We start from the raw sequence: 26,910 nt of genomic DNA, 5'->3' as shown, positions 1-26,910 counted from the left end.
GGCAAAGGAATTTTCCAGAATGTTGTCTGCATATCTCTGGGGGTAGGAAAGATGATTTTAGTTGGTACATGGATAAATAATTCTAAATTTTAATCTTTATTTTTTTCTCATATGCATTAGAAAATATTACTAACATTGCAATACTGTGAGCTCATAGAAATTATGACCTGGACAAATATAAAGTGGGTATTTTATGTTTAAAGGTGGTGTCATTATATAAAAATATTAGATAGATAACAGCAATTGGCATAAAAATATTGTGTCAACAATATGGGAAACTCTGTTTAGTTTAAACTTCTGGTCTTAAAATCTCTAAGGAAAAAAATAGTTCTTAGTCTTGTACAGAAATCTCAGAAGAAAGGTATTAGTCCTAGTTGCTAACCTGTCTTTCAGTTTTAGCTCCTAATCCTCTGCCTCAAATATTTGTTCATTCACTGATTCATTTAGTACAGTATATACGGAGGTTGATCTGTGCCGGGACCTGCCGCCTTAGCTGGGAAACCAGTCGGGACTAGGCGATGTGACGAAGCCAAGCACAGGGTGGTGGGGGCTCGGAGGAGAGAGGGGACAGGCAGTCAGGGAAGGTGAGTGGAAGCCTCAGAGTCCCCACTTCTACGAGAAGAGAAAGGTGTCTTATTTCTCCAAGTGCCACCCCATCTCTAGCCCTCGCTCCTATAGTCCTAAAGCCAGTAGTGAGAGCCTCCCTGGCCTTGGGGTCCTGCCTTCCCCAGGACATGTCACTGTGAGATGACACTGTTTTTTCACAGCACTTTGTAGACTATCTTTCCAGCTCTGTACGAATGCTCACCTTTCATCTCTGCTCACACTGTGCCTCTAGTTTTGGGGCGAAGCTGTTGGATGTGGAAAGGCAGTGGCCAGAGTCCTACATTCGGGGTGACCGACAACCTGAGTTTGCATCTACCACTTAGCTTCCACGGAATTGTGGTCCTTGATTGAGTCCCTGAATTTCTAGAGGCCTCTGTAAAGTGGAGAAAAGAATACTCTCTGAAGGTGTCTGAAGCTAAACGGGCATATGTAAAGTGCTCAGCTTGGTGGCTATTATTGTTATTATTTTCCCTCCACGAGTTTGCCTTCCCCTTCTCTTCAGTTTACGCTTTCCTGGAAGGTCCACTTCTGAGTAGTGGAAGGTCCACATTCTCTGAGATCAGTGTATTTCAAACATTTGACCTTGAACTACACTATAAGGTACTCATTTTATACTATTACTTGGTCCACATAGGTAAGAGTTTCATGCAGCCAGACTTCAACTCTCTGCGATGCACTTTCTCGCCTCTTTCCATAAAAAATTGCTGATCCTGGATTCCCTTCCCCACAGTGGGCCTTGCAGTCTGGGCAATGGAGGGCTATGTCTAATTGCCTGCCTTTAGCAGAGTTCTAGTCCAAGTGTGTGGATTTCAGTGGCCCGTGTGGTCCTCTGGCGACCTCTGGTGCCAGCAGGGCCTTCCTACAAGGCTGCCAGCATTCTAGTGGCTGAAGCTTGCTTGGGTGGGTAGAGAGGGTAGGTGGCTTTGGTGAGATGGGCTTCTAGGACTGAGCTGGAGTAGGGGGGGTGTGTGTGTGTGTGTGTGTGTGTGTGTGGGAGAGAGGAGAGAGAGAGGAGAGGAAGAGAGAGAGAGAGAGAGAGAGAGAGAGAGAGAGAGGAGAGAGAGAGAGAGAGAGCTGCAGATGTGCTGGACTTCTATTCAGACCTGCTGCCCCCTGCGGGTCTCCTGGAATGATGACATAACCCTGGAATACCAGCTGCTGCTCTCCTGGTCTCTGGTAAAACTGTGGGTCCCAGTCCTGAGTCCAGCCAGCAGTGAGACACTAGGGGTGGGGGCAGTTATTAAATCTGCTGTGGTTATTATGGTGTATTGCAACAGAGTGGCTTGTCCATTTCCAGTGTGTCAGCGCCTTTTTCTGCCCCCTCTCAGGCTTGAGAGCCCAGATAGATAGGCTCTGAAACTCATTGTCATCTGTGTTTCTAGTCAAAAGTCAGCAGAACCCTCTCGTCACCAAAGAGGTCCAGCCAAAGGCCAGGACCCTGAACGTGGCATCGCCATCCAAGCCGGCAGAGCCACCCGTGACCACTCTTCAGAGCCGCGGCAGCCACGGCCCTGGCCTGGCCCAGGTGCCCACCCCGACTCCACGCCTCGCAGTGCGTGGACCCTCCGGCACCACTTCTTCCCCGGGGCTTGGGCTAAGGTGAGCCCCAACCTCTGCACTCTCACTGGGTTTGTGATGTGGCTTCCGGCCTCAGGCTGCCCTGTTCTGGGGTCCCCACAGGCTTCTGCAGACAGGTGAGGGACAGAGAAAGAAGTGAACAGGAGGGTCCTCACGTAGGACTGGGGTCCTGTGCTCCCTCTCCATCAAGACAAACCTATGCTGCCCTTACTCATCTCTTCAAGCCCCGGTTGCCACACTGGAAGGGGACCGAGTCCTCTGGCTCCTCTGGCATTGCTGCTACACTCCAGGATTACTCCCAGCTGTCTTCTGGGCCCAGGGAGGGAGGAGGGCTGGCTCTGGGGAAACCAAACGTGCTTGCAAGTGGTGAAGTGTGGCTTTGAAAGTGGCCCTCATTTTTTTGTCCTCCTCAGCAGTACACCCCCGTTCAGTTCCGAAGAGGACTCAGAGGGACATTCTGTGCAGCAGACATCTCGTCAGCCCCCACAAGTTCCTTCCAGGATGGGGCCCCGGCCTGAGGATGACTGGGACTGGTCTGACACTGGGACCTCAGAGGGGAGTGCCCCATTCCCTGGCAAGGGCTCAGGGGGGCCGGCTTCCTCAGGTGAGTGGTCTGGGACCACCAGGGTAACCCTTCTCTAGCCCAAATGCAGGTCCTGGAAAGACCCTTTGATTTTCTTTGGGTTTTTTGGTTTGCCAGCTCATTATTGTGACAACTCATTATTGGAGAGAATGATCCTCCCTCTCATCAGATATTTCCCTGAGAAGAAAGAGAAATTAGGAGCGAGATAGAATTTGAGTGAGGTTTATTTTGCCCTTTGTTTGTCATTGAATTGTTAAACTGTTGGAGCTGGGGGAGCCCACTTACCCCTTTCCTTCTCCAGGTTCTTACCAGTAGCGAATAAACACGGTGGCCAGATACACTGAGAACAAAGCATTGCTCTATTATTGGCAACAGGGCCCAGTAAAGCCTAAGGCGTAGACTTGCTGTTAGAGCTGGATTTGCTCCCGAGACCCAAGTGGGGACCCCCGCAGCCTCCCCAAATCTAGATCCTGACCATATTTGTTCATAGGGCTGAGTCAGCAAAGAGGACCCTGAACGGGCTGAAACGGGCAGCTGTGGGGACAATCTAGTCACTTTCTGAACCCAGTCACTGGTGCTGGTGAGGGTCGGAGAGAAAAATAAAGTCAGGCTTCCTGACCCTCTCTCAGCTGAAATGTGGCCCAGGAGATGTCGCAGTCCTTTTGCTTGGTTAATTCTGTGGGTAGGAGAAGGTAAGGTGTGGGGAAACACCGAGAAGGTATCCCTCTTAAGCTTGGCCACCCTGAGGGTAGAGCAGGAATTCCCTCCCACCACCCATGAGGTAAGGCATCTGTGTAACTATACACTTTGTAACAGACTAAGCCTCTGAGACCTTAAGTTACTTGTTTAAGATCATAGAACTAACTTTATGGAAAATTCTGGTTTTCTTTGAAGTTAATGTGTTAGAGTTTATTGTTTGTTTGTTTATTTTATTTGTGAAATAAAATTTTCCAAGAAAGAGTGGCCTTTAGCCATTTTCTTTTTAAGAGTATTTGCAGTCTTTTATGCTGCTTGGTTCCTTAGCGCCACATAGGGGGGTTGTGGTCACTATCACCGTGGTTACAACTAGGTTCAACTACAATGAACATTCTGACAAATATAGTTTCCTATAATACACAGTCTAACAAACGTAAGTTTTTGCAACAACAAAAAATTGTGAAAATTGTAGCTTCCCAGCTAATCTTGAGAAGGAGGGTGACAGCCTTGGAAGGTAACTGAACCTTGACAGCAGGCTGCCTCAGGTATCGCCCAGTGGTCTTTGGACCACAAGAAATTTCTTTGGCCTTTTCAGCAAAGAGACTTAGACAGAAATTCAACTAGTTGATGAAAATAGCATCACAGAAAATTTAAGCTAAGTGTTATAGTTAACTGGAATGAACTTGTCCCTTTCTATCTAAAAGGTTACAATGACTAACTGACCATTTTCTTTTCAAAACTGAATCAACTCTCATTCTTTCGAGATTTTTTTTTTACAAAACTTCCGCCTTCAGTTGCATTTAATAGCCCAGGGTTAGTTAAAAATATGAAACTTCCGGTTTTGTATTTCCAAAGTCAGTATGTAGATGTTCTGGGTTGTTAGCCCAGGTCTGTGCAATCTGCAAGTCCATACTCTTAAAGGATTCTGCAGAAGTTGGTCTTGTCCACAGCATATTCCAAGCCAGCCAGTCCATGAGAATCCACCAGAACCAGATCTTTGGAGAAGTATTGATGGCCTGTAGGAAAAACAAAAGGGTGGAAACATCTCAGAATGAGGAGTCAGGAGTCCTCAATCCAGTTTGAGCTCTGTCACTTGATACCTACTTGCCTGGGCTTGTGTGAGGAGTTTCGGTTCCTTTATTGTAAAATGAGATCTCTGGACAAGATAATTAATGAGAAGCGAGAATCAGCGCCTGGTGTATAACAGGCCCTTAAACAGTTCTTTAAAAAAAAAATTAAAAATTTTTCAATTATAGTTGGAATACAAAACATTTCTTGAATGACTCAGTGAGCCAAAGGCTGTCGTAGCTCCAGCCATCTGCTCAGACCCTCGGACATTTGAATCCTAGAAGGCCGAGCTTAGCCCCCTACCTATTGGTCATTCTTGATGTCTGGACAGGCACCTTGTTTACCATTTCACCAAGTGTCCATAGATAATGTACATCACTGCTTGGTACCTTTCTTGCATGAAGTTTGCAGAAAGCGTGTCTGGCCTGAAGTTCTGTGCTAATTTGTATTTATGATGTTCTTGACTCAGTGAAGACTTTGAAAGAGGATGTGTCTGCATGTTAGTCTTGCAGTTTGTGTACCACCTGATCAGAGGTTAAGAGGGAAGAACAGCTTCCAAGCCTCTGTCCCCAGCCACATTGTTAAGTGCATAGTTACATTTTCAATGTTCACAGCCTCTTTTCTGCAGCACACATTGGCCAAATCCTCATCTTGCTCCTTGCCCTCTCTTTGCGGTTACCCTTCCTTCTTCCTCCTGACCTTCTCCATATTCCCTCTGTCCACACTGGAGCCTGGACCTGACCCACAGGACATGGCATTTATTGGGCGTTTTTCTCTGGTTGCCTTCCAGGGACACTGGTGCAGTCGATGGTCAAAAACCTTGAGAAGCAGCTGGAGGCTCCGGCGAAGAAGCCAGCTGGAGGGGTCAGTCTGTTCTTAATGCCCAATACCGGGCCACAGAGGGCTGCCGCGCCAGGAAGGAAGCCTCAGGTAAGGTGTAGGACTCTTGGAGGTTGCCCTGCAGTTCCCTACAGAGCCAGCTCCGATTGTGGGCGGCCCGGGGCGGGGCCTGCGGGAGGGTCCAGTGAATGGCAGCTTTGGCCTTAGTGGAACATTGTAAGTGACTTCGCTGTGGAGCAAGGGCCACTTTAAAATGCTTGTCTGTGTCCATGTTAACAATAAAAAAGCCTTTTGGTTCATTATACAAGCAACTACTTTGTGGGTTGCTTCTTCTGCTTCCTGCCTCTGATGGAGCTTGGAATTGGTGCTGTGCCCACCTTCCTGCAGGTGCTGTGCTCTGGCTCACCCTACAGAGGGCCCTCCCCCTCTGCAGGGTGAGCCAGAGCAGACTTCTTTCCACGGGTGGGGTGTTGGAGTGGCATCGCACAGCATGTCAGAGTAGGCAACGAGGTACAATGGGGGTATTTAGATACTTTGCTCTAAACATTCAAGGCCGTTCCTCATCACTAAGAAAGTCTTGATGGCCTTGTCTCTCAAGCTCTAGCTGCCATCAGATTTAGAGCTCAGATGCTCAGCCTCCTCCATCATGACCAGGCCCTCCTCACTGCCCTGCTCTGCCCCTGCCAGGGGACAACTCCCACACTTTCTTAGGCAGAAGCATTGAGAGCTCTCGTTACTTCATACTCTTTTTCTGTCCTTTATCAATTAGAAAGCTTCATCCCGGGATAGCCAATACTGTTACTAAAATTCAGAAGTCGTGGGCAATCACTTTTTGATTCTTGATAGCATACTCCCTTCACCCCATTTTCACTATATAATGTGTTTGGTTTATTATACAGTTTATGTGTGTTTGTGAGCAATGAGTCTAAACGATTTAAAAAATTTGTCTTTTTCCCCCATATTGTGAAAGAGCACCAACAGCCCAAAGCAGGTTGAGGCGTTGCTCAGAGCATGCTTGCTGCCCTGGGTCCTGTGTGGTTTCTGTAAGGTTGGCCTTCTATTCCAGGAGAAAACACATAGGCTGCTTATATCAAAGCCAGGTGGCCTGGGCCCCATGTCAGCCGGAACACTGAGAGTTCTGGAGGGGTGACTGTGGTCCCGGGGTAGCCTGGGCCCTTGGCCCTCTCTGGGTTCTCCCCTGGACCACGACCCAGACCCTTTCCAGGCTGAAAGATTCCTGGCGCTCTGGAGCTACCCTCACACTCCTTCAGTCCGAGTATTTACTAGACCCTAGGAGAGCAGTCTGAGAATAGGTAGGGTGGGCACTTTAGCGCCTGGTGCATTCAGCTCAGGAATTCAGAAAAGACAAGCCTCTGGGCTTCCAGCTCCATCGATGTGGGGTGTTAAAAAAATCTGGACAAGGTTTAAATGACAGCAAGAGCAGCCTCATCTGCCGTAGTTCTTTCCAAGGAGCTTGCGTGGATTTAGCTGGTGGGACTTCAGGAAATCATTCTGACGCCATGTCTCTGAAGCAGGTTCTCAAAGACCAGGAACCTTGAGAAAGCATGAGGAGCAGCATCTCCCTACTTCCTTCCAAATCCGCATTTTGTCCCTGTGCCCATCCTGCCTTTCCATCCTCCTTTGTCAGAATGCATTTTCTTCTCCCCCTTACTTCCCCATAGCTTTCCGATGATGAGAGCGACTTGGAGGTCTCTTCTTTGGAAGATCTCCCCCAGGACCTGGACCAGAGAGGGAAACCGAGGCCCTTGTCTCACTCGAAGCTCCCGGAGAAGTTTGGCACCAGCGCTTGGAGCCCTGGCTGGTGATCCCACCCCAGAGCCTGGCTGGTTGGAGAACCAGTCTTGTCATGGGTCTCGGGCCGGCTGACGTCCCACCCCACCAGAAGAGGCTGCTGAGCCTCTTGTCTTCATCAGTAACCAAGAGGTCTTCTCCCTTGGAGAGAAGCGAAGCGGAAGATGGATATGATTTCGCCCCTCTCACCCGTGAGGGACCCTGCCTGAGAGTGCCAGGGAGGCCTGGCTGGGTGCCCTCAGGCCCCACGGCTTGAGAAAAGGTGTGCTAGGACCTCTGAGCAGTTTTCTTCCTTCACCTCCATGTTCACTCCAGACCGAAAGGGTCCATTGGGTCTCTGTTCCCAGCATTTGTAAACCTGTGGGAACACTGTGGAGATGGGTCTTATATGGGGTCCTTTTGGGGACACATACCTCAGTCAGCCATTCAGTGACTGATCGAAAGTCATTTACTGAGTACTTGCTCTGTGTCAGGTCCTCCTTTGCAGAGTTGGGGTACAGGGCAGAGGTGGGCGAGGCGGGAAGAATGGGATAGTAATCTAGTGACAGAGATTAGGGTGTTATGGGAGCATAGGAGGGGCCACCCAGTACAGCCTGGGGTGACCATCCCATGGTTGATGTCTGGCAGGGCTTGCTCATTGGTGGGAGGAAGGAAGGCACCTTGACCGGGGCCTCATATCCCCAAAGGACTGCAAATTTAATTTTTGATATTATTTCCAAAATTAAGTTATATATAACCGCGCTGTATTTTTTTTTTCATGTGGAAAGCTTTCATTTATTATATTGCAAACATATAAATATAATACAATGTTTATAACTCTCTGGTATTTCTTCATTATTTTTGGAACTTCAGCAGGGATTGGGTGGGGGGTGAAGCAAGCTGCACCTCAGTTGTGTCAGTTTAGGACCTTTGGGATGCAGTTGCCAAGATGGAGCTGGGAGTGCAAGAGGTTTGTTGCGGGGGGTCACACCTGTGAGAGGAGAAGGTGGAGGAAGCGGATGGGCCAGGGAAAGCCTTCGGAGTGCAATGCAGGTCTGACCACTGTGAGAGGAGAGAGAGGAGGAAGCAGCAAAGGGGAAGGGGAACCCCCAAATCCCCATATAGGGCTAACATCTTGCCAACCCACTGAGAGCTCCAGGCATGAGCTGCCCAGCAGGGAGTCTCCATGGGGCAGAAATGACCAGGTCCTGGTGTCCTTACCCTGCTCAGCCATTGGCTGGGGCGGCCTAGACGGAATGAGACCTTGATTGGAAAGCTGAGATCAGCCAACTTCATTCTTCATAGTTGAACAGCAGTTTTTTCCTGAAGGGACATCCAGCCCTGCACCTCCACACCTCACGAGCAGAGGGAACGGCATGACGAACCCACATCCCTAACACCCAGCTTTATCTGTTATTAACTTAATTCATGGCCAGTCTTGCTTCATCTGTCTCTCCCTGCTATTTCGGGTCTCTCCCTATCCCCAGCTCTCCGTCCAGGTGATCCTGACATCTAGAATAGACCCTGATGTTCTAATAGGAGGAACAAGGGCAAGTGAAGGAGGATAGGCATTGCAGAGGGCAGAGGGGACCTGGAATGGGGAAGGTTTGATGGTGTTATGGTATGAGGCTGTTCAGTGAGGCCAGAGCACATCTTCTGAAGGTCTTTATGTGGATTTTTTTCTCTCTCACTTCAATGTCTCGGGAGCAGCTCTGAAATAAATTAAACTGTACCGAGGTCCTTGCCTCGGGCTCTGCTCTCAGGGGGAACCCAAGTGTAATAGACATATGTGCATGTGTGTTTGTACATGCACACACACACTGGTATTAATTACCAGTGAGAATGACTCTGTTCCTGAATATTCATTATTAAGTTATATGATTCCGACTGTGTTTTCTATCTACTTTGGAGACTAATCTTAGTTTTGGATTTCTATGCTATTTATCCTTTCAGATACATTTAAAAAAAATTTTTGGCAAGATTTATAGGAACTTTGGAACATATGTATATGATTCAGGGTTCTTCTCCATAGAAACAGAGCAATAGCATGTATATAGGGATTTAATTTAGGAAGTGGCTCATGAGGTTATGGAGGCCAAGAAGTCCCAAGGTTTACCCTCCATAGAACCAGGAAAGCTGCTGGTGTCAGTCCTGGAGTGCATGGGCCCAAGAACTAGGAGCTCCAATGGTCAAGGACAGGAGAAGATGGGAGTCCTAGGTCATGCAGGAGGAGCTAATTGGTTCTTCCTCTGCATTTTTCTTCTATTTGGGCCCTTGGTGGACAGGACGATGCCCACCCACACTAGTAAGGGCAGGTCTCTACTCAGTCTACTGAATCAAATGCCAATCTCTTCTGGAAACACCGTGAGAAACCCACCCAGAAATAATGTTTTGCCAGAAGTCTGGGCATCCCTTAGCCCAGTGAAGTTGACACATAAAATTAACCACCACAATATGTAAGATATTAAATTATTTTAAAATTATATAAACAATAAGACTGATACAGAACAATTAAAAAACACAGATAAAAAGAAAAATAAATTTGAGCAACTCCTAAATCTAGAGTCAATTACCATTAATATCTGGGTATATACATGTACGAATTAAAAAATATATATATCTCCTTCCCAGAGTTCAACTATATTTATTCTTTAGCTTGATTTTCCTTCCTGAAAATAGATTATAAGTGCCCTTATATCAATACATATGTATTAACATAATTATATTTAATGGCCACATAGTATGACAAAATAAAGATTACAAAAATTTAACCAGGCATTTTCACTTTGGGCCTTTGATAAATCATGACATGATAAATAAATGTGTATATACAACTTTGTGCACTTAGTAAAGATTTCCTTAGAATCAAGGTTACTGAACCAGTATAATAATGAAAGCCAGCACTAAATGCCAGTCTCTGGTCCAAGTTTCTTATGGCTGTCCAGTGATTGAACCTCATAACGACCCTTTGAAGTGGTGCCACTGTCACAGTCACTTTACAACTAGGAACTGAGACAGAGCAGTTAAAAAACTTGCTTTGAGTACTGTCACCAGTAAGTGGTTCCACCGGGATCTGACCTAGGCTGGCTGGCCCTGGAGCCCTGGCTCCTCACCATGTACTTTTGGGGACTTTTGTTACATGTTGCTCTCCAGGATACCTGAGCCAATTTAGTCTGGGTTGGCAGTGCTCATTTTTGCATTCCCTTGCCACCAGGGGGTATCGTTCATCTCTAAATGTTTGGACAATGTGATAAGTAAAAAAATGAAACCTCGCCTTTGAAAAAATTTATATTTAGTTTTCTTCTAATGTATAATTCTTTTTGCACATTCACATCGACTATTTCTATTTCTTCTCTTACAAATTATTATACTCTTAGTCCTTATTTTTTTTCAGTTGATGTAATCAGTTTTTCCTTGTTGCTGTTTTATCTTTGTTATGGAACATTTCAAGCATATATAAAAATAAAGGGAATGTATAATGGCTTCTGTGTCCTCATTGCTCGGCTTTAACAATTGTCAACACATGGTCACTCTTATTTCCTGTGAACTTCTTGCCAACACCCTCCTGAATAATCATATTATTATATCTACAAATATTTCCGTATGTATCTAAACTATACTTCCTTTTCAAAATAACCATTATACTACCACCACCATACTAAAACAAAAATCAATAATATCTTCTAACCATCATCTAATATCTATTCAGTGTTCATATCTTCTACTTTCCTATACATGTTTAAGTCTCTTTTAACCTATAGTTTCCTCTTCCCCTTTCTCTTTCCTTCTTTCCTTCCTTTCATCCCTCCCTCCTTCCTTTTCTCCCTCGTAATCTTAATATTTTTGTTGCTGAAGAAATTGGATTATTTGCCTTTTAGAATCCCCCCTAGATTGGACTTTGCCAAGTGGTATTTAATATATTCCTCTTCCCCTGAACTATCTGTAAATTTGCAGTTAGATCTAAATACTTGATCAGGTTCAGCTTTTTTGATTTTTGATTCTTTTTGACAAGACACTATCAGTGGTAGTGTGCACTTTAATCAGGAGGCGCAGTGATGCCTGATTCCCTCTTTTCATGGTGTCGATATGTTTAAGATTGCTTAAACCTACCTACTGATTAGGAATTTCTAAAATTTTGGTATTCTATCATGCCATTGGCATTTACTAGCTGGAAAACTTTTGTGAGGAGAAATTCCCAATATCAAACTGTCTGGTTGCCTGGAGGTATAGTTTATATGGGGGAGAAAGCTGAGGGATTGAGTCTTTCCCTTTCCAAAATAATGAGTTGGTTTCCTACTAACATCCATAGGTACCTTATAAACTCATATATTTAAATATATTTGATTTCTTGAAATTGATTGTAGATGTTATCCTTATTGATGTTAAGATAGTCCCATCTTTGACCAATGGGTACCCCTTCAAGTTGGTTCCTGGGTCCTTTTGAATGACCTTAGCAGTCTGATAGCTTCCTTGCTACCTGATATGAAAGATGATCCAGGCTCATACTGTGCATTTCCTGCCTCAAACCCAAAATCAGTAGTTTCTTGAGGGAATCCTTGTTTCTTTTAGAAAAAAATGATATAGACACAATTTGAGTGCCAGGGGTGCTTTTTGCTGCTCGTCTTGTCATTATTTCTAATCTCTTTCAGTGGACAGAGATAGGAAATACAGTTAGGAAAATATGATTTCATATTAGTATTTCTCATTCATATTCAGGACTACAGGATTTTACTCTATTTCATTGATCTATCTATTTCTTCTTTCTTCCACGGCAGAAGTCCTAGCTCGTAATACCACAATCGCAATCTCAGAATACTAATAAATATCAACGCTATTGTCCACAATATGAATATTGAAAACCGGTTTAAGATTTGTTATTGTTATTTTTTGGAGTTCATTTTGTCTTTAGGGTATATTCCACTAGGGATGCCCAGTTAAATTACTGTGTTTTAAAATCATTTCAAATAGTTTCTCTCTGTGGTTATGCTGTGAAATGAATACATAATTTGATTTGCTTCTTCATTTCACTTTTAACTTTTAGAAGTTTTATTTTCATTATTTAATTTGCTTCATGTTGCTTTTAAGAATTATTTACACATATTAGAAATATTAATCCATTGTCATATATACTAATTTTTCCTTCTTAGTGGTCATTTGTCTTTTAATTTTATGAATTCATTTCTATAGAAAGGTTTTAAATTTTTATATCTAATCAATGTTTTACTTTATAATTTCTGCCTTTAGTGTCAGAATTAGGAAGGTATTCTTCATTCCAACATTAATACATGTTCATTTACATTTTCTTTTATTTCTATTAAATGTTTTAAAATACGAATACTTAATATATCTAGACTTTTTTGGGGGGCGTTAGCTGTGACTGAAGGATCTATTTTATTTTTTTTCCAAATAGCCAGTTTTCTCAACATCTTTACTTGACAATTCATTCTTTCTTCACTTTAAAAAAATAATTCCTTTATCAAATGTAAATTATGATATGTGCTTGAGTTCATTTCTGGACATTCTATTAATTCCATTAATGTGACTGTTCTGGCACTAGTATTGTAGTGTTTTTAATCATTGAAATTTTATCATCTTGCAAGACACAAATGCCCTGATTATTTTTTTCTTTCAGAATTTCTATATGGGCTATTTTTTTATAGTTGAAATTATATCGTAGCCTTATGAAGGCATCCTAATCCTCATGTATGGATAAACAAATAAATATGGATGGCTCTGACATGTGTCTTCATGGAATCCTAATTAGAACTTATTTGAGGCTGGTTCTTGGCAAAGCTCTATTTTGGACCTTAATTGGGGTGTCTTTTGAAAACTTCTAAGTGGAATGTCCCATTCTTCAAGTCTTGTTCTGGATTCTCATCTGGCTGGCTCTTTGTAAGGTAGGAGTGTAAATTCCTGGTAATGTAGGGCGGCAGTGCACTGTAGGCTCTGCTAAAAATGTTTAACAGGTGATCTGAGGTTATTAACTTTTATTTTGCCAAGTAAGAACGTAAAAGAAATTATTACAACAGTCCACCTACTAGCACTATTATTTTATAAAAGACACTTTAATACCAGCAGAATAAGACTGAGCTAATCTTAAAGGACAGAGTTTTCCAGGAAGAGACAATTGGCCCCTCATAATGACCTCCCACTTCATTTTCCTCACCTCACCTTGGACAAATGAAAACTTGATATGAACCGACTCTGGTTCACAGCCTGGCACTTGGGAACCACTGCACTGGTTTGTGTCTATGGACCATACCTGCTCTTACATTTCACGATTGCATGATTCAATATGAAAAGAAGAAATTTAATTAGCTGTATCTTCTGAGGTAACTAAATAATGAACTTACCTTATAGAAATAGGGGTGACATTGATTTTAAGTTTAGGTTTATAGTTAGAACCCCCCAAAAGTTTTTTACCACCTACAAATCTGAATTCCCAGTTTAGTGGGGAGAAGATGCTTTGGTCTTGTGGCTGGAACCTGGTAGTGGTGTGTAGCTGAAATAAAGATTAAGACCATTTGGACTTTGGAAAAATCTAAAGTGAAATGCCTATTTAAATAAGATGATTTATATACTATACTCTAACTCTAAGTTGATAAGAAATCTAAGTAAAGCAACCTCTTAAGTCAACAGAACCTCGAATGCGATTCTGTATTTTCTTCTCTTCCCTGTGTCTCCCTGCCAGTGTCTGAGGGAAAATACAAAGACTCATCAAGTCTTCTCTAGACTTAGGAGGAAAGGATGTCGAAGGACTCGTCCGGCACCTGCATGGCCTGCTCTACATATTTTCATGCCTGTGGAGGTGTGGTGTAGGCTCAACATTTAGAATAATAGAATCGGAGCTGCCAGGCACTAACATTTGCTAAGTTCTGTAGGGAGGAGGTGTTGCCGACCCTTGTATCAGTTGTGTCTGCAGAGAGCAGACATTTGCCATCTGAAAAGGTGAACTGGGTCAATTCCAAGTCAGTTATTGTGCCAGGAGTGTCTTCATAGGCATGTCCCCTAATGACAACATAAAAGAGAAGAACTAACCTAAGCAAGGAGCCAGGAAAAAAAAAAATTCCCAAAGGCTAGAAAGGACTCAAAATAAAGGTCAGGGGGTGGTGAATGGAAGGACCTGATCCAGGATGATATAATAATCTGGATTGTTCCTCCACTGCCAATAGCTGGTCATTGTTAGCTTCTTGTGGAAAATGAAGCTGCATTTCATACTCAAAAGAGCCCATCAATGGGATGGATCAAATGGGTGGTCTGAAGGAGTAGGGAACTGCCCACTGCTCACTGATTCTGTGATTCTGACCACAGTCAGAGATCTTATAGAGGAGATAGGTGAGAACTTGGGCCTCATAGCTGATTACTAAGGGTCCCTTGAACCCAAAGACTCAACAGCCTTTTCTTTGCATTGGTTCAGCACAATAGCAACACAGAGAAAGTGCTTTGATTTCCTGGACCAGAACTGGTAAGTTAGCTTAAAGGTTGCTACTGCTTCAGTTTTATTTTGTGCAGGATCAGCTGGTGCCTACCACACAGTGGCACTGTGGGCCACAAAGTGGATGGCTACACAAGGACTTTTTAATGACGTGGACTTCTTTGTAAGAGGTAACTAGAATCTTCCAGCCGGCACCACCACTCCAAGACAGATGGGCAGGAATTGGCAAATTGTCTATGCAGCCGGGCAACTCCCTTATGATTACAAAAAACAAAAAAACAAAACCCTTTAAAGATGGGTTATAGAACAGAAACTTGTATTGTTTTCCTGCTTACCTTCGTGCTGCCAAGGCCTCGCTGAGAGCCTTGCATGGAAAAGACATTCAACAAATATCATTTGGTTTCCACAACCTGTGCTCTCAAGGAGCCTCACTATTAGGTTTTCCCCATCCTAGAAATATCCAACATGTATGGCAATTCTACACTGAAAAATTCTTATGACCTTGTTGCTTCTTCAGTGGTACTATTTTCTCTCATTTTGTTTATGGATACCTATAATTGATTTGTCTATACCTGCTGTATTCTGTTCCAAATTCTACCAATTCCTTAGATATACCCAGTCATAGCCGAATCTCAGCTTTATCTGATGTGCCCTTGAGTTGCCCTTGAACTGTCCCCTACTCCTTAACTTTCCAACATATATACCACCATCACCACCACCATTACTTCTACCTCCACCTCTACCACCTCCACCACCACCATCTCTACCTCCACCATCACCACCACCACCATCACCACCACTACCATCACCGCTACCACCGTCACCACCAGCATCATCACCACCTCCACAACCACCACCATTATGTATTTATCCATGTAATTCTAGTGATTGTCGCTCATTTGTGAAAGCAGCTTCTCATATAGAGTGAGTGGGTAGGACCTGAAGAAGGGAGTCAGGAACTTTGATCCGAATCCTGACAGCCATAAATCTGTTTTGTGACCTTGGGAAAGTCATGTAAACTTCTGTTTTCTCACCTGTGAAGTGAGGAGGTTGGCAGAGACTGTCTCTTAGACTTACAGTATTATAGAATCCCATGAATGCCTTAGGCTTTAGAAATTTGCTTTTACCTTTAAAAAGGTTAGTCAATTTACTAATTATAACCTGAAAGTCCTTTTGATATTTAAAAAATCCTCTTGCTTTCTCTTTGTTCTTTGAAAATTTAGAGCTGCCTCATTTCATAATGCCTAAAGCCTGTATTTATAATCAGCATCTATTTCATGGTTCTGAGCCATTTTTCACATAATTGTCTTATTTTATTTTATTTTTTGCTTTAGAATTAGTTCTTTTGTGGTTAATGTATAGCAGAAACAAAATGGCTTTTGAAAAAGCCCTTTAGGGATTATGGGGTTCACAGTTGTATCACTAGGGGCCCACACAGCTCTGTGAGAGAACCGAATCTCAGAAGGGAAGGCAATTCCATTCTGGGGAGAAAAAGGAGCAATTGAAGTCAGAGGCAGATCTGCAGTGGGGTGGACAGTAGTTTGAGGGTGGCCTCAAAGAAGCCAGAAAATGGTAGTCTGAACTGCAGAGAGAAGGGGAGGAAGTATATACAGGAGATGGGCAGGAGGGTTGCAGGTCACAGGGTTGGGGCGAGAGCTGAGGGTGAGTTCAGGAAGAGGTTCTGTACATAGGTGGGCACTCTGGGTCCTCTGGAGAGAAACATTACCTTACCTAGGACCCACAGATGAGTAGATCTATATACATTTGGGTTTCACATGTAAATTTTGAGAGATCTGAAAAGTTTGGGGAGGGTACTGCGGCAAATAATGAGACTTCCTATTAGTACAAGGTATAGGGGCTTGGAAGGTCAATATTTGGAATGTGGCTATATATAATTGATTTTTATTTATTAGTTGCTGCAGGCTAGGTGGCAAATATACTTAGGTTTAATATCCCATAAACTTATGTACTTTTCTCATTCTAGAGTATGGATTCAGGCATTCTCAATACAGTCTTTAGTCACATAGGTGGTTGTCAATTTCCATATAGAAGGGGATCGGGGGTGACAATCTGTATGGGAGATAAGGCACCAGAGGACTTGTTTTGAAGTTGCATGAGCTTAGGCATACTCTATGCTTTTACTTGAATTGTATGCCCTTAGAGTAAATTGAAATAGAAAATAAAATGATTTTACTTTCATTCTTAAATGATAGAATATTTAGGTGTAGAATACTAGGATGTTAATTGCTTTCCATCTTTACATTAAAGATATGATTCCAAAGTGTTCTGGAAAAGTCTGTATCACCCCAAATTCTCTTGCTTTGTGGTCAATCTGTCTCTTTTCTTGATTTAAGTTTAAGATGTTCTTTATCTCTGCAATTCTACAATTTCACCACAGTGTTTCTAAATGTGATTGATTTATTTTTGTCTATTCTTACTGGGATATTGTGTGATTTTCAATCGGAGGAATCATATCTTTTAAAAAACTTTGTAAAAAATTGAAGAGTACTAAATATAAATGAGGTAATTAACTGGAATTTCTAGAAGCGGATGTAGAATTTTTTTTCTGCATATGGTTGGCCAGTTCCCTCCACAAACAAATAATAACAGCTTACACTGATTGAGCAGTTATTCCCCAATTTAAAGAGTAGAGTACTGAGGCTGAGAGAGGTTCAAGGTCACAAGACTACAAGTGAGAGTGGCAGGATTTGAACCCAGGATAATAGGCTTTAACAGCTACTGTTCTTAACTACCTTGTTAGACTTCTTCTTGATATTAGTCTAAAGTTTTCAAACCTTTAGTCTGCTCATTTTTCTTTTTCACAGTTTATTTTTATTATATTTGGGGAGGTCTTTCAGAAGCTAATGAAAATTATTTGAACGGGACAAAAGCCTCCACTCATAACCAAATTCTCCTGTCCTCTGGTTTGAATGCACTTTCCCAAGCACGCTTCTGCCCAACTCTTTCCCACAAACCCTATTCCTCTGCCTAAGGAACCTCTAGGGTGTGCAGGGTGGTGGGTAAGTATTTTTCATGGGGCTGTCTACATAAACAATTTGATTAAAATAAGGAATTGCAGAATTCATGAGCTCATGAGTAATGTGACGATTTATTAATGGCAATGTAGAAAAATGAGTGGAGAAGAGGTGCTTATGGATTTGTTTATTGTCCAATCAGTGTATGTGAAGACTCTTTGTAGTGTCTTGCATCATCTCGTTCTGTTTAGGCCCAGGAACCATCTCTTTGTGTTCTATATTGTCAAATGCACCTATTCTGGTTAATTTTATATCCCTCACCATGAGGAAAAAGTAGCAACTCTGTTATTACTCCCAATGCTGTGGCTGTTTGTACTGAAACATATAGATTTACTTGTCTCTATAATTCTCTGATACTCATTATTTAATGCTGATTACACCATTACTTACGATTCTACATGTGCGTAATGTCACCTGGGAATACTGACTTCCAATGACTCTCTCAAATGTTGGAATGATTCCTTGTTGATGAACATTAACACAAATACCATCCACAGTGTATAGGAAATTGAGAATGATAATATTCTGGTCTTGTTATCATTTGAAATTTTATAACATAAATATAGAATGGCACATCTTCTGACCATGTCTTCTCTTGAATTTATAAAACATTCTTAGAATGTGATCTCTTTTAATATTGACCATACCCTGTCTGCAGGGAGGATAGGCAAGGGGCCTGTGGGTAGAGTGAAAAGAGTAGGCATGTCCATTGTGCCAGGCATGTCTGTACGTTCTCCATCATGGCTTACAATTGACCCAGGGGAGCATGAATCACCACAATGATTGGATACAAGGGAGGATATCAATTGAAAGGGCCCATTTGTGTGGCAGAGCAAGAGTCTTGAAAGCCTTCTGAGGATATAGGTGAGACCACCCCTAGAGAACTGCTGGCCACATGGTCTGAAGTCTGTGAGGGCTTAGGAGGTTGCCCTGGGTGCCAGCAGCTGGGGAGCACACAGGATAAGTGACACCTGCTACTATCCAATGTTGTAGACCTGAGGCAGCACTGAGGATAGAACATGGAAGAATGAGAGTTGACGAATGAACCCGCACACTTGGCAATGGACTTTTGGTAGTTCGGAGCCCCCAAATTATCCTGTGAGAATGTGGGTGTCACCCCCAAATAGGGGCTGGGTCTTTCCTGATACCACAGAGAAATACCGTACCAACTAATAAGAGTGATGCGCTTGCCTGGTTGCTGTCCTGGAATTGGAAGCACATAGGCACAAGTCTCAGACTCCTTTGGACATCTGGTCAACCTTATATTCAGGGTAGAAGTCAGGGAGCACTGAGAACAAAGACTGAGTTCTCTGTATCCTGGTCTCAGCTTGAGGATCTCTCTCAGATGGCATTGCTGGCCCCAGTCAGTTCCAGGTTTTGAGGAAAATTTAGAAAATTCCAAGGGAGGCGTGTAAAAGAGCAGAGCCCTATGAAGCCTGGGGCCCTTGCCTGCCCGGGACTAAACCATATACTGCACCTGCTCATCTCCTCATTAAGATGACCACATCTACATTTGCACTTATAGAGGTAAGTCCTAGGCCTCTGCACACTGAGCTCAGGAAGGGAAGTGAGACTGAAGTGAGCTCTGGTTTGATGGGTGAGGATGGACATGGATCTTCCAACTGAAGTCTCCTATTTGATATAATCACTTCTTTACCAGTTGATCTATTAAAGTAAGTATTGTCCTGAAGACAAACATTCATTTTGTTCTTGACCATATAGTCTGAACCAATTAATGAAAAAAGGATGTTTCTTCCATTTGTAGAAGTCTGTCCTAATCTTGCCCTCCATAGGTCTCCATTACTGGGTGGAGCTTTTCATTCTCGCTCTACTTGGAAATCTTCCATAAAATATTTGTTCTTTGCTTACCTGAGAGAGGTCTCCTGCCTTCGATAAGTTCTTTCAACTCTAGAACTACCCTCTAGTGAGTGTAAATGTCTGTACATGTGATGTTTTGAGGCTGTTGTGGTTGTGATTTTTTATTTTTTGCCTATTATTCCTGTGGCGTAAAGCATATTTTTTGTTGGATGTGTTTCATGTTATAGTAGGTGCTGGATTCCTGATTTAATAGTGGAGAAAAAAGATCTTAGTGACCTTACCAGACCAGGATCCCACAACAAAGATTCACACCTTGGGATCACACCTTTGAACCCAGACCCTGGGATCCACACCTGGCATACATACCCTGAGACACACCTTGGGATCCACACCTGGGATCCATACCCTGGGATCACACCCTGGGATCCATACCTTGGTATCACACCCTGGGATCCATACCTGGTATCACACCAGGATCCATACCTTGGTATCACAGCCTGGAATCCATACCTTGGGATCACACCCTGGGATCCAAATCCTGGATCACATCCTGGGATCTACACCCTGGTAAGCCTGGCTTTCCTCTCATGCTTCTGAAACCTACAGGTCAGTGGTGCTACCACAGGTTCTCCAAACCCCCAGGAAACTAAGGTACATGTTTTGGGGGTTTTAATTTTATTTGAATATGAAAAGATAAAGTTAAGCATTTTAACTTGTAAATGGCTCTTTAAAAATTACAACAAATACAGATATGTTACACAGCAGAATGCAACAAGCACAGGACTCCCTACCTAGAGCTGCCCACTGAGTCTGACTTTCCAGACCTCCCAAAGACAAGTTTCCCAAGACTGAGATTCCCCTGTTTAAAAAAATTATATAATGCAAAGTTTACCACTTTAATGTATATATATAATTCAGTTGTTTTTGGTATATGTTATGTAACCATCCCCACTATTTCCTTCTTTTTAAGGAGTTCTTTCATGGAAAAGTTTGGGAAGACTGAGAATTTGCAGTCTCAGTGACAGGAGATAGGAAAAATTTTTATATGAGATAGGGAGGTTTGGGTGTCATGGGAATGTGTTTCCAATTCCTATTCAAGTCCTTCCACTTAGGCAAGGACCCTTCTCTCGACTGGGGAGGCAGCAAGTTCTTTGAGCATTCATGCTGCACTGTGGATGGATTATCAGTAGAAGAAACAAGGATGGAGTCTTCTTACCAGAGAAATTACCAAATCACAAAGGACTAAACAGCTTAGAAACTGTTAAGACTCCTGAGAGAATAGAAGGGGCTGGACTTGCTTTTAATCAGGTTTCAATGCAGAGACGGGTGTCTTGTCAATTCCCTCATGCAGGGACACATTTGTCGTGGCATTAACAAAGTCAGCACTCCCAGGGGAGCCAACCGAAGCCTGATCCAATGTGAGTTTGTGTCTTTCTGTAAAGATTTGCAATGGGATTCCAGGCGGTATAGATAATGGCCTTCCTCTTACTGTAGATGCGGTGGTTATTCCGGGGGGCCAGACTGGGTGGTTATGTTATCACTTTTCATGCATATTCATGAGCAAGCTCAACAATGGCAAGTCCTCTTGTCATTCCTGGCCAGTAGCTCTGCTGAATGAGGACTTGGGAGAAGGAATGCAAGTCTCCGAACTTCCCTCTGATTTGTAATTTTCTCTTTGTGCAGACTCTCCTGAGATTCATTAGACAACCATCTCAAAGCCATATAGCAAAATCTTGTTAATCTAGGTCCTAGATTTCATAATTTGTACCCATTGCAAGTTCTGAGACTTTGGTATTAAGGAAAATGGCTCCTGCTCCCTTGGGAAATAGTAATTTACACAGCTGTGAATAACAATAGCTATTCTTTATAGACAATGTACTCTGTGCTAGGTGCTTTACACATATTCAATCCTCACAACAACCTTGCCCGATAGGTATTAGCTTACATTGCCAGTGCTGCTGAGGCTAACAGAGGTTAATAACTGGCCCGCCTTCATACAACTCTAGGAAATACTGACTTCAAAATTTCCAGGACCCCTCCTCCCACTTTCCTATGAGCCATACTCTCATTTGGTTCTATTGAAACACCATGGGCTTTGAGTCAGACAGACCTGATTTGTATCGTAGCTCCACTAATCACTAGATGAGTGACTGGGCAGCTCATGTAACCTTCCTAAACCTCAGTTTCCTTAGCTGTAATTGTGATAATGATGTTTTGGGAGGTTGTTATGGGAATGAAATGAGCCGAAACATTTCAAAGTCCCCAGTGTGGTATCGGCACATTGCATAGCATAGCAGAATCTCAACAAATGAGACTTTCTCTTTCTTCTTTATTCATTTCTGTACCTGTCATGGCACCTCATACAAAATAGGTACTCAAGAAATATTTGTGGAAGTAAATTTAAAGGATTCTTCACAGCTTTGTTTCACAGGGACATTGTGAAGTTGATCCCTCTCCAAAAGCTCCCTGAAAGAACCAGAGAAGTTTTGAAGCATGTCAAAGCTACGCATGGTTAAAATCTTTTGGACAAAACAGGAAGACAAGAATAATACTAAAAACAACAAAAGTACTAAAATTCTGAAGTGAAATTCATTGTTGGAGTGCTGTTGTTCTTCAAGAAATAGCAATAGTTGAGGGTTGTCAAGTACTCTGAAGCATAAAGGACAATAAATGTGATAAGAACGGCTCTTGGGTTTGCTGGATTGTTTAACAATGATGGGACTGGTTGGAGACAGTCTTTTTTGTAAGCGTATCCTTGCTTAAGAGTAAATAAAAAATAAAATATAAGATTTTTAAATGTATAACGAGGTGTTGAAGGGAGCACATCCTCACTGTATTGTGCGGAGTGGTTCGCTGAGATCCAGCTTGGAAGGGATTCAAGAGGGCAAGTGTGTGGCATGGGTACTGCCATTCCCCAGCCAGTTCCATGACAGACATTATTTATTGATGGTGACATTCCCTCATGCCCAAGTTCTTCCAATCACAGCCTGATGGAATCAGTCTGAGTTGGCATTTCAAATCTAACCACTTGCTGTCCCTTGACTCCAAACAGGGACCTTCATGCCCATTTAGTTCCCAAGATTTAAAGACCCCTCCTCCCTCCCAGGAAGCTTCAGTCTAGTCTCCTGATACAGGCCATGATGCCAAAGCTGCTAGCACCTCTCAGTATGCCATGGAGATTTCAGTTAAGTAGTTGTTAATATTTTTTACATTTTTAACAATGCACTTGCTCTAGAACTCAGATACAAGTCTAAGCACACTAGATTAGAGGACAATCAATATGATAATTATCACACTGCATCCAGAGTTATCCTTGAAGTAAACTTGTTCTTTATCACTTTTCTTCCCCTGAGATGAGATATCCTAGGACATTCTTCAGTCCTCATACCCCACAAGTTCACCAAACCCATGTGGCACAGTGGATATTTCTGTGAGAATTGTATTCACCTACAGTCTCTGATGAAAGCTTGGCCTAGGTTTCCATGTTTATTTTGATTAGGATGCATTGGCTTTAAGTAATAGTAAATCTCAATCGAAATTTGGTTAAGCAATAAAGAAGTTAATTATCATATATTACAAAAAGTTCAGAGATGGGATGTCTGCAGGTGAGGAGCATAAATTAGAACTCTGGCTCTGCTTTTCTAGACTTTTCTTGTTCTAGCCTCCTCCATGTGTTGGCTTCATCTTCAGGCTGGTAGCAATCCAGCTTTAGTATTCCAATCATCACATCTTATTATAGTGCTTAGATAGAAGAAGAAGAAAGAAGAAGGGCAAGGAAGGAAGGAGAAGGTGGAAGGAGGAGGAAGGAGGAAGGAAGGAAGGAAGGAGGAAGGAGGAAGGAGGAGGAGGAGGAAGGAGGAGGAGGAGGAGAAGGTGGAGGAGGAGAAGGTGGAGGAGGAGAAGTGTATATGTGTATTTGGGAGAATAGGGCTGTCTATTTTGCTGTATTTTCATTAAGAGTGAAGACATCTTTCTTAGAATCCTTCAACAGACTTTTTTTTAATGAATCACTAGTCAAAACTGGGTCATATGTTCCTAAAACGATCACTAAGAAGGAGATTGAGTCACTATGATTGATTTATGCCAACAGAATATATCCCTTGAGCTGGGGATGGAACCACAGAAGGGAGGGATAGATATATTTCTTTAGCAAGAAAAAGTGATGGTAGTAGAATAGATGTAGAACAAGCAAGCCAATAGTTCCTGCTACACAGGGACAAAACTGACAGGATCAGAGGTGGACCCCTCAGGGAGGGTGACGACTTTTTATTGGCTAACGGTCAACCAGATTTTCTCTCTTGAAAAGAATTTAAACTAAGAGAAACATGGACTTTACTTAGATGGTAGTAGACACTTAACTAAAAATTTATGCAGAATTGGGTCTGGGAAGAAAAACGGTTTTTAGTTGATGAGTAAGCAGACATTAAGGAGAGCCAGAATCATGGAGTGGGTTTCCTTCTCTTTGCATACAAAAAGACTTGACTAGGATGTTCATATGTGTTTGTACTTCAGGGTAAGTACAGTGTAGGTTTAAGCTGGGCCTTCTGCATACCAAGTTTGTGTATCTTCGTAGTTCTCAAACTAATAAAGAAATTCCAGATGGATGAAGAGCACCAAAGCTAAGATGATGCTTGCTCTTCAAGGCCTGCTTGTTCTTGACTGTCTGGATAAAATCCTCAGTGGTATTTGCCTGGGATTCCCCACTTAATAGGGTCAACAAGATCTCTAGTTTCTCATACTCTATTCTTCTACTGAGAGAATGCCAGGTAGCTCACACAGTCTTCTGAGCATAATGACAGCTGGAATTGACAGTATCTTTTGTGTTGGTGCCTTAAAAGCTTCGATCGTTTTTGCTGTTATTACTCTTCATCTTGCCCTTAATTTGAAATAATAGTTTAGCTTGGTGAAAATTCTAGTTTGACAATTGTTTTCCCTCTGAACTTTGAAGATATGATTACAAAGTCTTCTGACATTTGTTGGTGCTGATGTCAGTTTCATTACTATGGGTTTGTAATAAATAGTTTCATTCTTTGTTTATTTTAAGATGTTCTTTTCATTGCGGATATTTTGCATTTTCATGACAATGTAGCTAAGTAAAGCTTAATTTTGCTTAGGCGACAACGTGTTTCCAACACTAGAACAAATAAATGTCTTTCTTTAATTCTAGAGGTATTTCCTCTCCCCCATTTTGACTGTCCTTCTTTCTTAAAATCAAATTAAGTCCACGTTAAAGTTCCCCATCCTATGTATCATATACCTAAAATATTTTTCAGGCATTATATCTCTTTCTCTTTTTGTATTAGGCCATTTTTCTTACTCACTCTTTTAAGTCACCATTGCTGTGTTTAGTCCACTATTTAATTTAACTATGATTCTTATACTAATGAATTTCCAGACTTTTATTTGGTTAGTTTTTAATACCACCCATTTTTTCTTCACCAATTCTTTTTTGGGGGAACATTTAAAGTATATTTATTTTGTAGTCTCATATTTTTCTGTTAGCTGCAGACTCTGAGATGTGATTTTTTCCTGGTTGTTGCATCTTATGACTTTCTCATAATGATTCGTTTCCTCACATGTTTCATAATTTTTGACAGTGAGCTTATTTTTAGTGAGAGAAGTTTTCATATGGGAATCTTGTGTATGACCTGGAATGTAGATGCATCCATGTGGAGTATCTGCTCTGAGCCCTATAGTTTCTCTTATTTCAGACTCTTGTTTTTTGTTTCTCCCCACATGTTAGTGGTTGGGAACCTCTGCTCTTGTCCTTGCTGCCTCGCAACTTTCTCTAACACTTTTTATGGTCTCAACAACTGTCAGCTGCTGGCACTTGTTCTGCACTTGACCATGTTACAGCCAGCATCTCTGATTCTCTTGGCCCTTCCAGCTTGGTTCCCAGATGCTTGCTGCAGCCCCTATCGCTCACTGCTTCTAAGAAGAGGGAGGAAGGGGAAAGGGCAGGGCTCTGACTTCTGTTCACATCTCATTGGCTGGAATTTTCCTGTGGCTTCTGTTAGGACTGGAAAAGTGGCCATTTGAGCTTTTCGAGTCTCTACAGTAGAAGAAGGTGAGAGCAAAGAGGGTTGGGAGTGGCTATGAGGTAAGAAAATTTGCACTGGGTTTTTCAAAAAAGTTTATTGTTATTGCAAACATAAAAATTACATGCCCATTATAGAAAATTTAGAAAAACAGCATAGAAAAAAATAAACTTACCCATTTCATCACTTTAAGCAAGAACTATTGACAGTTTGATGCATTTCCTTTTAGATTCTTGCCTGTTTTCCTCATGATTCAGATCATATTGTATTTACAAGGATGGATTTGACCTTTTCTTGTAACATGAAAGGATGAGAAATTCTCCATCTCTTATGACAATTTCTTAAACACTTTTTGTCTGCATTATATTTCATTATGCTGCTGCACCATCGTGTAGCTTCTCTCCTGCTGTTAGAATAAAGTTTTTTTCTCCCTCTTTCCAGTTGTACAGAATTAAAAACAACTCTGTGCTAAACTTCTTTGTGCCCAGAGCCTTTTCCTTCTTTGTTCTATTTATTTAATTTTTTTTTTTTTTGGTGGGGAAGAGGAGGAGGTAAAAAAAGGTTCGGTTTCTGCTTCGAAGAGCTTTCCCAAAGAGTGGTGATTCGTTTACATTACACATCATCGTGGGTGAGCACTGTCCTCTTGTCTTTCATGACAGCTTGAATTCAAGGGAATGTATGGAATATGTGTTTTTCTGAAATCCAGTGTATTCATTTAGACCTACGTGAGTTGTTCTTTGTGTTCTTGTTCTCATATGAAAGATAGTGGTGTTTTGACTTCAATAACAAATGAAAAATCACAAAAGTAACTTGTGTTTGATTTAGGTCTAGGCTAATTACTTAGGAACTATTCAGCAATAACGGTCTCAGATATTTAAATACTCTGTGAAACTGCAATTAATCAAGGGGCTGCTTATTTTAAGAATTATGAAACCGACAAGGGCTTGAGGAAAGAATTTTAAGTCTGGATGCCAAGTTCAAAGCAAAATATTAATAATCTCCTCCTCGTAGTTGCAATAATATAATAAAATAGAGGGAGAAGATAATAAGAATTATGAGTAAAGTTAAACAAAAAGGGCACATAGTACTGGGAAATTTTATTTGTTCATTTATTTATTTATAAAATTTATTTTTCAATTATAGTTGACACATAATATCATATTAGTTTCTGGTGTACAACACAGTGATTAAACATTTATTTAACTATGGAGTGATCACCCTGCTAAATCTAGTACTCACCGACACCATAGTTATTATAGTATTTTTTTATTTTTCAATTACAGATGACATTCAATATTATATTAGTTTCAGTTGTACGGCATAGTGGTTAGACATTTATGTGACTTATGAGGAGATCCCTCAGATAAGTCTAGTACCCACTTGACACCATTCATATTTATTACAATATTATTGACTATATTC

The 26,910-nt window shown here is 41.9% G+C and overlaps 1 protein-coding gene across 13 annotated transcripts in view; it reads left to right on the top strand.

The window, feature by feature from the left end:
- Positions 1-7,999, top strand: part of DZIP1L (DAZ interacting zinc finger protein 1 like) — a 38,872-nt gene extending 30,873 nt beyond the window's left edge. For 12 of the 13 annotated variants that reach the window (XM_039837251.1, XM_039837248.1, XM_039837245.1 and 9 more), the window contains 4 exons: positions 1,989-2,205; positions 2,598-2,788; positions 5,322-5,461; positions 7,054-7,999. In XM_039837251.1, coding sequence (XP_039693185.1) covers positions 1,989-2,205; positions 2,598-2,788; positions 5,322-5,461; positions 7,054-7,197 — 692 coding nt within the window. In that variant the 3' untranslated portion in view covers positions 7,198-7,999. The remainder of the gene's footprint in view (positions 1-1,988; positions 2,206-2,597; positions 2,789-5,321; positions 5,462-7,053) is intronic. The other variant, XM_039837256.1, reaches the window with a different exon arrangement.
- Positions 8,000-26,910: the final 18,911 nt, after the last annotated feature.

The sequence above is a fragment of the Pteropus medius genome, unplaced genomic scaffold (genome assembly GCF_902729225.1).
Source record: "Pteropus medius unplaced genomic scaffold, Ma_sr-lr_union100, whole genome shotgun sequence".
NCBI classification, from domain to species: Eukaryota; Metazoa; Chordata; class Mammalia; order Chiroptera; family Pteropodidae; genus Pteropus; species Pteropus medius.
The sequence above is the reverse complement of the archived record's forward strand: the minus strand, read 5'-3'. Positions and strand labels throughout refer to the sequence as shown.